At 26.3% G+C, this 15,733-nt stretch overlaps 4 protein-coding genes across 4 annotated transcripts; 2 read left to right on the forward strand and 2 right to left on the reverse strand.

Moving 5' to 3' along the window:
- The first annotated feature begins 1,021 nt into the window (after positions 1–1,021).
- Positions 1,022–5,955, forward strand: LOC128962238 (crustapain-like). Its single transcript, XM_054308600.1, has 11 exons — positions 1,022–1,595; positions 1,814–1,902; positions 2,127–2,270; positions 2,862–2,919; positions 3,064–3,170; positions 3,542–3,590; positions 3,673–3,792; positions 4,373–4,452; positions 5,023–5,183; positions 5,460–5,558; positions 5,774–5,955. The coding sequence occupies exons 1-11, from the start codon at positions 1,124–1,126 to the stop codon at positions 5,925–5,927; spliced, it is 1,533 nt and encodes a 510-aa protein (XP_054164575.1). The 5' UTR covers positions 1,022–1,123; the 3' UTR covers positions 5,928–5,955.
- A 441-nt stretch (positions 5,956–6,396) lies between these two features.
- LOC128962423 (uncharacterized protein DDB_G0290587-like) lies at positions 6,397–7,573 on the reverse strand. Its single transcript, XM_054308797.1, has 2 exons — positions 7,521–7,573; positions 6,397–7,419 (listed from the first exon to the last, which is right to left on the reverse strand). The coding sequence occupies exon 2, from the start codon at positions 7,366–7,368 to the stop codon at positions 6,457–6,459; it is 912 nt and encodes a 303-aa protein (XP_054164772.1). The 5' UTR covers positions 7,369–7,419; positions 7,521–7,573; the 3' UTR covers positions 6,397–6,456.
- A 611-nt stretch (positions 7,574–8,184) lies between these two features.
- On the reverse strand, positions 8,185–9,957 carry LOC128962795 (uncharacterized). The gene is made up of 5 exons (XM_054309196.1): positions 9,897–9,957; positions 9,478–9,806; positions 8,629–9,078; positions 8,330–8,501; positions 8,185–8,240 (listed from the first exon to the last, which is right to left on the reverse strand). The coding sequence occupies exons 1-5, from the start codon at positions 9,919–9,921 to the stop codon at positions 8,185–8,187; spliced, it is 1,032 nt and encodes a 343-aa protein (XP_054165171.1). The 5' UTR covers positions 9,922–9,957.
- A 2,333-nt stretch (positions 9,958–12,290) lies between these two features.
- Positions 12,291–14,053, forward strand: LOC128962796 (uncharacterized). The gene is made up of 5 exons (XM_054309197.1): positions 12,291–12,332; positions 12,445–12,788; positions 13,086–13,523; positions 13,627–13,810; positions 13,881–14,053. The coding sequence occupies exons 1-5, from the start codon at positions 12,302–12,304 to the stop codon at positions 14,051–14,053; spliced, it is 1,170 nt and encodes a 389-aa protein (XP_054165172.1). The 5' UTR covers positions 12,291–12,301.
- Positions 14,054–15,733: the final 1,680 nt, after the last annotated feature.

The following is a 15,733-nucleotide window of genomic DNA, read 5'->3' on the forward strand; positions in this document are numbered from 1 at the left end:
ACAAAGAATAAGTATAAGCGGAAAAAGTATAATTATAGATGATTATTTTGTTATACTTAATCATTTGATAACACACGAGTAGTTGTTTATTTTGTCATACCTAGTAATTTGATACCCCACATGACTAAAGTTGAGTTTATTTTGTTATACCGAGTAATTTGATACCCCACATGACTAAAGTTGAGTTTAGTTTGTTATACCGAGTCATTTGATACCCCACATGACTATAGTTGTTTATTTTGTGATACCGAGTCATTTGATACCCCACATGACTATAGTTGTTTATTTTGTGATACCGAGTCAATTGATACTCTACATGACTAAAGTTGTGTTTATTTTGTCATATAGAGTCATTTGATAACTTGCATGACTAAAATTGAGAATATTTTGTCATACTGAATCATTTGATACCATACATGACAATATTTATATTATGTATATTTGACCAGTTTTTAAATTTTTATATGTTACTATATAGCCGCTATAATTATACAAACTAATGGTTTTCAATGCTATTCAAGTTTTTTTTCTGAAAATGCTTTCTAGCATTCTTAACTGGTTTAGTTATAAATTAAATTATAGTTTTTTTTCTACATATATTTTGTAATTATATGTATTATAATTTATATAGAATAATTATTTTTTTAAAATTGTCTATAATTTATATTAATTTAATATATATATATATATAATTAGATAATATTAGTAAACGATATCAAAATGTTAGTTTACTTAAGTTTACTTTAAATAATAAATGTAAAAAAAATTTTAGTTTACTTAACATACAGCAAACATACTGTTATTAAATGCTAATATTTTTTTTGTGTATAAATTATAAGTTAAACTAATTGATTGACGTCAACAACAAAACATACTAATTGCTAAATAAATATTTATAAAACAAATTGATTTTTTAAAATTTAATATTACTAAATTACTAATACTACTACTACTACTACAGTAAAGTATATATTATTATTATTTATTATTTTTTAACTAAATAATTAATTTATTACAATCTTACATAACATAAGGTTTAGTTTTTTTAACAACTAAATTAAACTTTTTAAACTAAATTATATAAATGGTGTCTAATAAATAATAAATATAAAATTTGATAATAATGAAATCTATTGTATTTAAATTATTATTATTGGTATTGGATTTATCTTATCAGACACCAAACCAAGATAATAATAATTATAATAACAACAACAACAATATTAATTATAATAACAACAATAATAATAATTATAATCCCAATAATCCTAATTATCCTAATTATCCCAATTATCCTAATCATCCCAATAATCATTATAATCCCAATAATCCTAATCATCCCAATAATCCTAATCATCCCAATAATCCTAATCATCCAAATAATCCTAATTATCCCAATAATAATAATAATAATAATGATAATCCTAATTTACTAACTAGTCTAACTAATCTATTAAGTCCAATCATCGGCCAAACAGATACAGTGTCAACCAATGGCCAAATAAACCCTAATAATAATCTATTAGTTAACTTGTTGGCCCCCATCGACAACGGGATAAGTAATATATTGGCACCCATTGGAAATCTTTTAAACGGTATTTTATAAATAAATAAATATATATAATATACTGTACTTACCAGTAGTTATACTGTATATATATATATATAGTATACTACTGTATTTGTAAATTTTAAATTATAATTTTTAGTATAATTAGACAAAAAAAATTGTATTTTTATAAAGTCTTATCAATCAATTTATTGAATATATTAATTGTTTTTATTATTAATTTTTTTTTTAAATCTTTTTAAGATCTCACATACTATGTTCTCAATTTTGATTTAACTAAACTTGATTTATTGAATTTGACACAACTTTTACCGTTTTATAACGATTATAAAGTTTGTATTATTATTATTATTATTATTATTATTATTATTATTATTATTATTATTATTATTATTATTATTATTATTATTATTATTATTATTATTATTATTATTATTATTATTATTATTATTATTATTATTATTACCAATAATATTGATTTTAAGATATTATGTTGACCCAACAAATTAATCAAAAACAAAAATATTATTATTATTATATTTGTTTGTTTGTAAAGACAATATTCAATAAGAAATATTTAACCGAAAGTGAAAATGAGGAAAGGATTAGACTATTTAAGGAAAAAGTTAGTGTAATTAAAGAACATAACGCTAATGGAAATAATGGTTATATACAGGGTATCAATGAACTAACAGATATGGTTAGTATGACTTTAATCATAGTCTTAATCCAATACATACATACACATACATGTGTGTGTGTGTATGTATGTACATATGTGTGTGTATGTATGTACATATGTGTGTGTATGTATGTACATATGTGTGTGTATGTATGTACATATGTGTGTGTATGTATGTACATATGTGTGTGTATGTATGTACATATGTGTGTGTATGTATGTACATATGTGTGTGTATGTATGTACATATGTGTGTGTATGTATGTACATATGTGTGTGTATGTATGTACATATGTGTTTGTGTGTATCTGTATGTATATGTGTTTGTGTGTATCTGTATGTATGTGTATGTGTAATATTTATTGTTATGTTTACTATTAGTTGCTATAAATAATTATTAATTACTTTCATATGTGTATGTGTATGTGTGTATCACGCATACACACACACACACACATACATACACAAACATATAAATATATAATATTTACACACACATACACCTAAACACATCCAAAATAATTGAATATATTATACAATTTTATTATCATTTGTTTTTTCAATTAATTTTTTTGTTGTTGTTGTCTAAAAAAAAATCATCAAAAAAAGTCTTTACAAGAAATTCGGAAACAAAAATTCGGTTTTATTAAACAAAAAAACGATAAAAGTATGTATTTATATAAATAATGTTATAGTTATTAGTTATATTACATACATCGGGTATATTGATATTTGTCTTTATTTTTTTTTATATATTTGTTGTTTATTTTCTTATTTAGTAATATATTATTATTATTGTTATAATTAACAGTAACATTATATTCCGCCAACGATCCACCCGTTGCTGTCGATATGTCTAATATACCGGTTGAATGGGATTGGAGAAAGTATGGTATAGTATCACCATCTAGAAATCAGGTATATATTTTTTTATTAATTAAATATATTAATTAAATTTAACAATTTTTAACCAAAAAAATGTCTAATATAAACTTGTTAATTTATGTAAACCGATTTAAAATTTTAGAGATAGATAGATAGATAAATAGATAGATTAATAGATATATAATTAGATAGATAAATAGATAGATAAATAGATAGATAAATAGATAGATAAATAGATAGACAAATAGATAAATAAATAAATAAATAAATAGACAGACAGACAGACAGATAGAGAGAAAAATAAGTTTCTAAATAAAACTAACTAATCTAATCCTAACTTAATTTACAAAACATAATTAAATAAATTAAAAATTTTAAATATAAATGATTTTTTATATATATAGGAAACTTGTGGTTCGTGTTGGAGCTTTGCATCGGCCGCTGCACTCGAAAGTAAATAAAAAAATTAACATAAAAAACAATAAATTATTATTATTATTTGAATTGTTTATTAATTATTTTTTATTATTATTAGGTCATCTAATGAAGGTTCAGATCGCTGAGGGAAAGTTTGATCCGAAAAATCAATTGAAATTAAGTGAACAAAATCTGATCGACTGTTCCCGTGATTACGGAACCCTTGGTTGCGATGGAGGTCTGTATTAAAAGTTATTATTATTATTAGTAGTAGTAGTATATATATATATATAATTAGTGACAGGAAAATCATTATCTCAGTTTCAATCTAATAACAAATATATAGTTTACAAAAAAAATAAATTCGGTTTTTAAAATCTGTATTATTTATAAATAAATTTATAATAATTATTAAAAGCTAAGGTTGGGAGAAGCAAAAATGTTTGTATAATATAATCCAATATAACTGTATTATTTACTTTAATACAATGTATAATCCATGAAATTATGCCGGATTATAAATCAAAAATTGAAAAAATTTGCATTTTTCCAACTCTGATAAACACTAACATGTGATTTGACTACATTTATATTATAAAATTGTTTTAATCCGAAGTTAGTTTCTTAATTTACCTATTATGTTTACTTAATGGATTAAAAAGATAATGAATTTCTTGTCTTTATATATAATTACAGGTAGTATTAAATATAATAATTTTTTATTGTAATAAATAAAAACTACATATATATTAATTAATAATATATTAGTTAATAAAATCTAATAATATATATATATTTATATATACAATATATATTAGGTTCAAGTAGTATGGCATTTGATTTCCTAATTAAATCTAAAGCACTCAATACTGTCAATGATTATCCATATACTGGAAAAGTTAGTTAACAATTTGTTTTGTTTTAATTAATTATTAACTATATTTAATTATTATTATTAATTATTAACTATATTTAATTATTATTATTAATTATTAACTATATTTAATTATTATTATTAATTATTAACTATATTTAATTATTATTATTAATTATTAACTATATTTAATTATTATTATTAATTATTAACTATATTTAATTATTATTATTAATTATTAACTATATTTAATTATTATTATTAATTATTAACTATATTTAATTATTATTATTAATTATTAACTATATTTAATTATTATTATTAATTATTAACTATATTTAATTATTATTATTAATTATTAACTATATTTAATTATTATTATTAATTATTAACTATATTTAATTATTATTATTAATTATTAACTATATTTAATTATTATTATTAATTATTAACTATATTTAATTATTATTATTAATTATTAACTATATTTAATTATTATTATTAATTATTAACTATATTTAATTATTATTATTAATTATTAACTATATTTAATTATTATTATTAATTAATCAATTAATTAAATTAAATCATTAGCCGGTCAGCTGTCAGTATAATCAGAATCATGGAATCGTTGTCGACATTAAAGAGTCAAAAAAAGTAACCACCGGTTCTGACCAGGAATTGACGGCCGCTATCTATAGGCACGGACCGGTCACTGTGGCCATACATGCGACCGAAAAGTTTCCGTTTTACAAGTATTTATGATATATATATATTAGATATTAATTGTTGTTATAATTTTATTTTTATAAAAAAAAACATTATCATAATTGATATATTGTATTATTATGATTGAATTATACGTATTGATATATACCTGTTATAACTATGTGTATATATATATAGATATATATAATTATTATTTCATCAAAAACTAATTACTAGAAAAAAACTTTTTATTATTTCTTTTTAATTTTTATCTCTTTTTTTTGTTTCATTAACAACAAAATACTGTAATAATAAATAAAAAGAAACGGTATATATGATGACCCCTTATGTAATAAAGATGAAATAAATCACGCAATGCTTGCCGTTGGTTATACACCCGAGTATTTCATACTAAAAAACAGGTAATTTTATTATACTCTATATTATAATAAATTAATAACATTAGAAAAATATCTGTTTAATTAACTTAAATATATATATATATATATATACAGTATATATACTTTATATATTACATATACATATATACTATTGTAAAACTAATCATTTTAAAAATTAGTTTAATATTGAATTGTATTTTTTTGGTGGGGTGTGTGTGTGGGGGGAACGGGAACAGTTGGGGTCCAATTTGGGGAGATGGTGGCTTCATAAAGGTATCCAGGTCAAAGGTTAACAATTGTGGTATGACTGAAGAAGCCACTTATCCAGTGGTGGCCAATGATGTCGCAACCGATCAATTAAGAAGCAAACTAATTGAAATCAAACAATGAAACTAATAATAATAATAATTATTATTATTAATACTAATTAATATTAATAATAATACTAATTATAATTATATACTAATTAATATTATTATTAATAATATTAAATGTTCTTACCTTTAAGTTTTATATAACCTATAATCTCAAAAATTCTGATAAACAATAGATATATTTATTTATTTAATTTTGAATTAAATTAATTATATTAATATTTATTTAATTTATGTCAACAATAACAACAACAAAATTAATTAATTACAATATTTTGTTTTGTTTTAAAAAAAATATACTGTACAATAAAATGTTTTAAAATTTATTTTTTATGTGTGTAATAATAATTATTAATTTGAAAATCATAAAAAACTAAACAACAACACCAAAATTTTTTTTATATATATTAATGTGTTATGATTTCATTCAATATATACTGTAATATTTATATACTGTACTATAAATTAATACAGAATAGTTGGGGTGTGTGGGGGGGGACTGGTATGTCAATTCAATTGTATTTTTTTCGTTGGTTAGACAGTTATTATTTGTCAATAACTGATCTAATACTTTGCTGTTCCTCACCATCCAGTGATTTGACCACTTTTTTTGACCGTTTTTTATCTTTGCCGACTTTGCCAGTTGTTGGCGTTGTTTGACGTTTAGTGGTAGTAGGAGTCGGACTTCTAGGACTAGTAGTGGTAGTCTTAGCACTGGTAGATTGTTTGAAACGTTTTGGTGACTGTGGTGATGGTGTTGTTGTTGTTTTATAGCCACCACCACCTCCTCCTCCCGTTGGACTCACAGTCTTTTTAGTGGACACAACATGAGTATGTTTAGCCTTATTAGTAGTAGTGGTGGTGGTCTTTATCTTAGGACTGGCAGATCTATCACGTTTGACACCAACCATACCATCTTTAGGCTTATTAGTAGCAGTATTAGTGCCCGACTGTTTGGTTGTCCTATGGATGTGTATCTTTTTAGCGGTGGTCGCCGCCGGCGCTGCCGATACCTTAGTGGTAGTTATTTTATTGATAGGTCTATTGATTTTAATAGGTCTGCCTGTAGTTGTTGTTGTTGTTGGCGATGTTTGTGGTGGCGGTTGTTGTCTGACTTTGTATTTCGGATTAGTCTTAATGATTCGTACATTACTATCAGCACTGGTAGTATAATCTGATCGGTCTTTCAAATTCAATGTCTGTCCGCTTTCTGTCGACTCGTTTGATCCGCGTTTTCGGCGCTGTTGTCGCCGTTCTTGCAGTTGTTGTTGTAGTTTTTGGTTGTGCCGTCGGCGCCGACATTTGGGCCATACATAGCATATTAGACACAGAGTTAATAGTATGATAACCAATATACCGATCAGTATCGCTAAAATGATAATCAATTTGATATATATTTGTTTAGTGCTGTTGTTGTTGTCGTCGTTGTTGGTGTCGGTGTTGGTGTTGTCGTTCATTATTATGGATGTGCTATTATGGGTGCTGTTGCCGACTGATAACTGTGCTGTCTGTGTGTAATACAAATGTCACCAAAAAAAAAAAAATTTTTTAAATAAATATTTTAATAATCAATTTGATAATAATCTGATTAAAACTATTATGAAATTACTTATACGGATGTATTAAATATAATACATGGATAAAACAAAATTTATTACGAGATATAAATTTCAGTTATAAAAAAATAATAATATTTAATTACAGTAAATATTATAATCAATTTAAATCAATTATTATCCAATTATTACGATAACGAGTTTATTTTTTGTTTTGTTTATAAACAAAAATATATAGTGAAAAAGTTTAGTTAAATTAACTGTTTTTTTTGTTTTTTTTGTGATCAATATAATCAATATAAATATCATATACAGTATATATACAATATATAAATTATATATTAATTGTTGTTTATTTATAGTAACATTTTATTTAAAACTTATGTATAATAAAATAGACATAAATATACTTTATATTACACAGTGTGTAACATAAGAAAATTTATTAAATAAATAAATAGTTATTTAATTAATTAATTAGTTTAAAAAAACAAACAAAAATAATTTGTTATATTAGATAATATACACTGTATAGTATATTAAACAAACAGTTGAAATCAAACAATATAATATAATATAATATAAATTTATAAATTTAAAAAAAATAATTATTTCTGTTTAGATGTCGGAGCTAATTGACTGTGTGTTTATTTTATTTTTTTTTTGATGGACTGGTAGTTAAAAAAAATTTTTGTGACTACCGGTGCCTAAAATTGACTAATTTTTGTTGTTTGCTGACCTTTGTCTCGATCTTTTTGATGATTTTTCCGAATCTATAGTAAGATATATATATATATAAAATATATATTAAATATTAATTTTTTTAAATCAATTTTAAAACTTATAATATACTACTGTATACCTCTATGTCTATGACGTCTACCTGTTTTACTACAACACAAATACGAGACAAAAACAATAGTTATGATAAACAGGACAAATACGATGACAATCAATATAATAGTAATTAACAAATTATTTGTCGGTATTGTAGGCAAACAGTCGATCAATGTTTTCAAGTTATCCGGTTTGCACTGAAATCAAAAATTTATATATAAATTAATAATTAAAAAAAATTTTTTATTCAAGTAGTATTTTATAATAATTTATGAATTTAAATTATATTATGTATAAATACTGTATATACTGTATATAACTAACAGCCGTCTCATTGAATGGTTGTCCCACATAACAGTATTTGATGGCAGTGTCGACATACATGAACACTATAGATCCCTGACCTCTCGATAAACCTTGTTTAGGATAATTATCGTAATCATAATGACTATACTGTGCCATAATTGCCATCAAATTAGTCCGTTTGTCCACTTGTTTCTCAAGCGTCCCATTAATAATAGCCACGTTTTCAGCGTGAGTAACAATAAAACTGAACGGCCTATACGGGTATGTCATATCATAGGATTGGGTTATAGCTTTGTTATCCCAAAATGTTAGCCATAAATCATTATTATTTAGCGGCACCGGTATCCAGGCAAATATTGGTTTGAAAAAATTTCGAAAAATCAATATCGATGATGTCAATTGGGCTGATGTAGTCAAATTCAAGCTATCATCTACCGGTTCTAACCAATCAATTGTTTCCATATCTTTCTATTGAAACAACAAAAAATAAACACCAAAAATAGTAGTATAAAATATATTCAAAAAAAAGTTTTGGTGGGGTATCAAAGTTTAATATATATAATACATAATATTTGTTTTGTTTAGTTTTATATTTGTATAAAATAAAGGCTTAAATCTATATTATAGGACAGTCAGCATATAAAAGTATTTGCCCCAAACACATCCACACCCACCCACCCAACCACTTCCTAACCTCACACTCACCCCCAAACTAACCGTAACTAAATAATAATTAACTAATTAATCTAACATTTTATATATGTATAACTGCATTATAAAAAAAACAATACTTTTTTTTGCTGGCTGTCTATATAATATAGGTTTAATCTCTAGGCTCTAATAATATAGATTTAAGCCGAAAATTACCCGCAAAGCACCGATTTTATTGATATCGTTAAACCTGAGAGACCAGGCCATTGAATATTTATCGCCCGACAACCAGTTAGACTGACCGGCACTTTCGTCATCAATGATAACTGTCTTATCCTTGCCGTCAATGTATGTCAACTTCCAGTAGGTATTACCGATGAAAAAGTATTTGCGATACTCTTTGGTTAGTTTATTGATACTATTTCTTATATAATAGCGAAACGCGAAATCAATTTCGTTATCATTTTTATTGTATTGTTCGCAAAATTTTTTCGACTCAATGATTACAATCAATGATGAGATGATCGACAACAACACCAACAGTGCTATCAATTTGTAATTTAAAAAAAAAAATGTTATTAATTAATGTAATTTTTAAAATTAATGTATATATATATATAGTGTATACTAAATACCGTTTTGACAAATAATGCCTTTCATATTATTGTCGATGATATATACAGTGTATAAAAGATACAGTTTATTATTTATTTTTTATTTTTTTGAACAAAATTTATTATCACTTAACAAACAAATGAATTAATTATTTTGTAAACTATTTTAACATTTATTTATGACTTTTATTAAATAATCAGTTATTATTAAAAAAAAACATTAAATTCAAACAAATACTTTATAAATGATTATAAATCGTTTAAACTAATTATAAATACAATATTTAATTATTAATATATATAAAAAAAATTATTAATTATTTTCTAACGAATCTTATTTTATATGAATAAAATCGCGTGAATTAAAACACTGTATAATTATATTAATAAAAAAAATTCAAAAAACACTAATAAATCAAAATTTAATAATAATTATTTTTTTTTGACAATTATTACAACAAATTATTTCACTGTCAGTCATATAAGTAAAATATAAAATATTATAACGTATTTAAAAAATTTGTTATTTTTTTATTAAATAATAAATCCTAATAAAACAGTTGTTCCCCTAAAAAAAATAATAAATGTCTGGTCAGTGGACAATGATTGTTGTTGACCTACTGTTGATAGTGTTGTTCATCACTATCATCGGTACGACAACAGCAACGAAAGCACATATGACTGATGAGATGACAGCAGCCGAACCTGTCTATGAAAACCCGTTATCGCAGCCACGGATGCGGACAATAACGACTGGAAATCAAACTGAAACCCAACTGATAGATGACGAACAACAATACAATGACTCGTCACCGATAAGTCAGCGACAATGGGTACTGAAGCCATCGCGAGCCCTGTGTGAGGACACATACATACACGCAGCCCATCGATTGCCGAACAATACCGTACGGATCTATAGGGACTGGTATTTCTGGGATATCTATGGTTTGCCAAACAAACAGGTATCACCTAAAGGTCCCTATCGTGTCTGGTGGCCAGAGTTGGCACCCGTGACCGCACAGACAGCCATCGTAACCATATTGGCCGGTCAGCAAAAAGGTGTTACCTATTTGTTTCGCGACAAACGCTACTGGACATACTGGCCAGACGGTACGCTCAAGTCGACGCGGACCGAGGGTGACGAATGGCAGTGGGCACCAGATATTGGCTACAGTGCCGCCTACGCTGATTCCGATATGGACGGTAAGGGCGGCGGTTCCCGTATAATCACATTCTCCGGTATTCGTGTCTACTATTTTGACAGTTCGCAAGAGATTATCCGACCCGAAGGCGATTCGGCCGGTTATGTAAACGGCTTTAACGAGTCATTTCCGCCCGACCTGACCTCGGCGTTTGCCTATCCGAATGTCGAGTCGCCCGCAAACTATTTGCTCTATTTGTTTCGTACGCGAACCCATTGTCGCCGACACTATTTATCAGATGAAAACTGTACCGATTGGCTATCGAATCGATATCTGTTTTCCTGTCCCGAAGATGATCAAAGTGGTGAAGAACCGATTGGCGGTGACGTAACAACAAAAGCGGACAACAGTAGCGGCGGAAGTGGCGGCGGCGGTGGCCATAGTAAACACCCGTCACATTCGGGAACCGATAGTATTGTTGTTGTTGTCGACTATCGGCAAACTGTCGCTCGTATTATAATATCTATGATTTTCTATATATATATTTACGTTCAATATATTTAATTTTATAAATTATCAAATATTGTTCACTAATACATATTTATTGTAATATTCATTGTTATATCTATAAAAAAAATTATTTATATATATATGTTTACAGTAAATAAAAATTATTATTATTCATTTATGAAATTAGATTTACTAATAATTTAACATTACTAATGAAATAATAATAATTATATATATATATATAAAATAAATAAATATAAAACTTATTTAACATTTTAATATTGCTCTAAAAATTGAATTGCGTTTAATTCAAAAATTAATAAAATCTATAAGATATAGAAAGTATTAATTTTATACTTAAAAATAATTTTTAAATAAATTAATTATAGCTATTTGTGTCTCAAAAAAAAAATCAGATCAAATAATTTTTTTTTAAAACTTTATTTCACAAATCAAAATCACACATTGTATAAAATTGTATAGAAATACTGTAATAAATATATATATAAAGTTATATATATGATATATAATGAATAAAGAAATAATAACAATAATAATTAAATGAATTAATTTAAATTCACGCGATTTATATAATATATATATATATAGATTTTAATTAATCTAATTTGAAATTGTAATTTACATTACTTTTATTTAGATAAAAAAAAATATTTGTCAAATTTGTGTCTAATATCTGGTTAAATATTATTTTGTATATTATTTCATACATAAAATCGATTGATTTTGATTTTGATTACACCAACAGTTTCATCGATGACCACAATGAATGCTATTTGTCTAATAGGTATTTATATATATATCATATATACTATACTAATACTCATACAATTGAGAGACAATCAATTGAATTAATAAATTAAAAAATATTATACTTTTTATTTGATTTGATTTGACAGCACTGTTAGTGTCGATCATCGCACAGGTAGTCCTAGTCGTCGTCGTTGAGACCAAAGATTTCTGTAATGAATACAACAGAAACGGACATAAAATTGATTTCGCTTATCGTATGATTGAATTCGAAGGCAAGTTCTTCTTCATCGGTAACACCTACTGGAAGTTGCAGTTCATTGACGGTCCCGACGACAACAAAACAGTTACCATTAATAACGAAAGTGACGGCGAATCCAACTTTATCTCCGGTGACAACTACTCTATGGTTTGGTGTAATTGGTATCTGAAAGATGCAAAACCAACGATTGACGGCGTAAACTACGATCACTGTCGTGTCGCCGGACTTAAGGTATTATTAAAAAAACAACAAAAAAAACGAAACTAAAAGGGGATTCTATAGTATAGCTCCCACTTGTTGGCACGCGATTATTATTTAATACAGTTTTAACGTTAAATTTATGAATCGCACGTGACCTAACCTAACCTAAACTAAATTAAAATACATATAAATATATGGAAATAATAATCGCGTGCTCAACAAGTGGGAGCTATACTATAGAACAGCCAACTAAAACTGTAATCATTTTTAGTATTTATAATAATAATCAATCAATTAATTGATGAAAATCTAATATTTATTTAATAGAAAAATTTGAAAACTATTGATTGGGCCGTTGTTTCCAATGTTAGCCTCAGACTTATGCAGACATCAGATTCAACAAACATTAAATTTGAGGACAACTTTAAACCCCTGTTTGCTTGGCTACCGGAGTCCCATCGAAAGCAAGAACGGTTGGCAACATTTTGGTCTAATAACCAGACAATTGTCTATAATTTTTATGAACCAAACAATCCGGTAAAAGGGATACCGAGTAAAGTAGATAAAGATGAGCAAAGATTGATTATTAACGGCACAAATGAGAGAAAATTGAACATTGAATTGATGACAATTGTCAGCCAGTATAGTGAATATGATAATAATGGTGTTCAAAAGAGTATCAATGGCCATGGATCTATTGTATTTACCAATGAAAACCAGATCATCCGATACTGTTATGTGGGACAACCATTCAATGTGACGGCCGTATGTTGATTGCATTATATATATATAACTAAAAATGATTTTTAATATTTTAACATTTAATTTGCCAATCAATGTATGATTTTTTTTTAATTATTTTCTTCAGTGCAAACCATCAAACATGAAGACACTGATCGACTGCTCTTTGGACACAAAACCCAGTTCATCGATAACAATGATTATGATAATACTTGTTGTCGTTATCGTAGTATTGGTGCTCATTATTGTCGGACTAATTATATTAGTTCGCAAATTTGTTGGACAGGGAGGAGATGAAGAAGTACCGAAAGGTTAGATTTTTTTTCTCATTCAATCTAKTATTATTTTAAATACAAATATTTTTTAATTTTAATTGATTAGATGGATCATCAGTATCGGCAATATCTAATGTACAGAACAGTAAGCTAATGTCTACCCGATCGGCAATGCCTAAGCCAACTAAAGGCACGAAAACGATCAGTCCATCGAAAACTGGTGGTTCAACTAATCCRAYAAAATCTCCATCAAAAGCAAAGACACCAAAAGCCAAATGATTTTCTGTTTTTTTTTTAATTTTTTYCTTATTTTGTTTGAGTTTTTAACTTTRATTTTATAGTAAAGAATTTATTTTGTTTTGTTATTATTTTTTACTGCAAATATATATATAGATTATCAACTCTACTGTATATTCAAATTGAAATTGTTTTATTATTAAAAAAAAAATCAAAATGTGTTATTATTAAAATATTAATTTGACTTTATTTTTTAAAAATTAATTATAGCTATTTGTGTCTAAAAAAAATCAAATCAAATAATTTTTGTTAGATCAATATGTGACAACAAAATAACAATCAACACAATCAAATCAATGAAAACTATTTATTAATATATATATCAAGTTATATATACATATTAAATTAAAAAATTAAATTATGATAAGACTGTGTGTGTGTATGTGTGTGTGTGTCTAATATATATATATATAGGATAAGGAAACAGGTAGTGATAATTATAGGGTATATCTGTGTCTATGTATTTGAAAGAATATCGTCACATTTGTGTCTAACTGGCCGTCGGTTAAATATTATTATGACATCTTTCATACATAAAATGTATTAAACTTGATTTTGAAACCATCCAAAGGAGTCTTCATTTTTGTTGTCGGCCGACTCAATACATTATTAGCACCAGTTGTTATATATATATGATATATATTTCGTCGCTATAGACCATCGATGACTACTTGATGACGAAATGTTGTCAACACTTTTATTATTATTATTATTTACAGTACTGTATTTACTGTAACGATTCGGTAATGAGTAACGTTGCGCGCGATTTGTTACATTCGCTGTATAACAATAGTTTTTATTATTATTAATACAGTACGAGTTCACGGCGCGTGCATCAGTATCGACCGTTTTGACACCAGATGTCATCTTTTCGACATTTGTGTTAATATTTTTGTTTTTAATAGTTTTTTCGTCAGTTTTCGTATAGTTATCGATTTTGTTTACATTTTTGTCAATATTTGTACAACTGCTGTCTACTGTACAACAATTGTATGGCATTAGTGATGCATTGTGTGTTACAAATGTTTTTAATTTGCCGTTTGTCTTGACATCGACCTGATCGACATTTTCAAATACATCACTGACATTGCATTGATCTATGAATGTCGGTGACCACTTGTTTTTTGACCAGTGAGTGTCAGGCGATCGTTTGATTGTCTGACATGTATAACAACTTTTGACGTAATCGCTAATTATTTTGTCTTTGTTTGGCCACCAAAACTGGGCACTTATTAATCGTTTTGTTTTGTCATCGTCGATGTGATTCATATTGTCGTGAAACTGTTTCAGTACCTCGGGAATAAGTGACTTCGGTACGATGACGTGATCATTGCAATTGTATCGTACCGTAGCCAAGTCATTTATGTACATAAGTTTACGGACATTGTAATCATAGATTTCGTGTTGACGTAAAGCTATCTTATTAATTATCGGTTCATTTGATATCAATTTGATCTCTTGTTTGACGTCTTGCTTTTGACCGATATATTTTCCGTCTTTGCATACAACGTTAAAAATATCTAATATTTTGTCAATTGTTTTATTACTAGTTTCGTCGTCCTGTTTAATCAAATGACAGAAATGTTTACGGGGAATGAAGTCGTCGATAATCATAGCATTGACTTCATCTATATGCGGTTCATTATCAATGGCCAACTCATT

Source organism: Oppia nitens, unplaced genomic scaffold (assembly GCF_028296485.1).
Source record: "Oppia nitens isolate AA-2021 unplaced genomic scaffold, nextdenovo-longstitch-racon4-pilon3 scaffold6_pilon_pilon_pilon, whole genome shotgun sequence".
NCBI lineage: Eukaryota > Metazoa > Arthropoda > Arachnida > Sarcoptiformes > Oppiidae > Oppia > Oppia nitens.

Excerpts from the sequence above, each read along its gene's own strand:
- LOC128962238 (XM_054308600.1), top strand. The coding sequence starts at position 1,124 with ATGAAATCTATTGTATTTAAATTATTATTATTGGTATTGGATTTATCT. Across the intron at positions 2,920-3,063 it reads TAAACAAAAAAACGATAAAA|TAACATTATATTCCGCCAAC; the intron begins GTATGTATTTAT and ends TATAATTAACAG. Across the intron at positions 3,171-3,541 it reads TATCACCATCTAGAAATCAG|GAAACTTGTGGTTCGTGTTG; the intron begins GTATATATTTTT and ends TTATATATATAG.
- LOC128962423 (XM_054308797.1), bottom strand. The coding sequence starts at position 7,368 with ATGAACGACAACACCAACACCGACACCAACAACGACGACAACAACAAC.
- LOC128962795 (XM_054309196.1), bottom strand. The coding sequence starts at position 9,921 with ATGAAAGGCATTATTTGTCAAAACG. Across the intron at positions 9,079-9,477 it reads ATAAAATCGGTGCTTTGCGG|AAAGATATGGAAACAATTGA; the intron begins GTAATTTTCGGC and ends TTGTTTCAATAG. Across the intron at positions 8,502-8,628 it reads AACCATTCAATGAGACGGCT|TGCAAACCGGATAACTTGAA; the intron begins GTTAGTTATATA and ends TTTTGATTTCAG.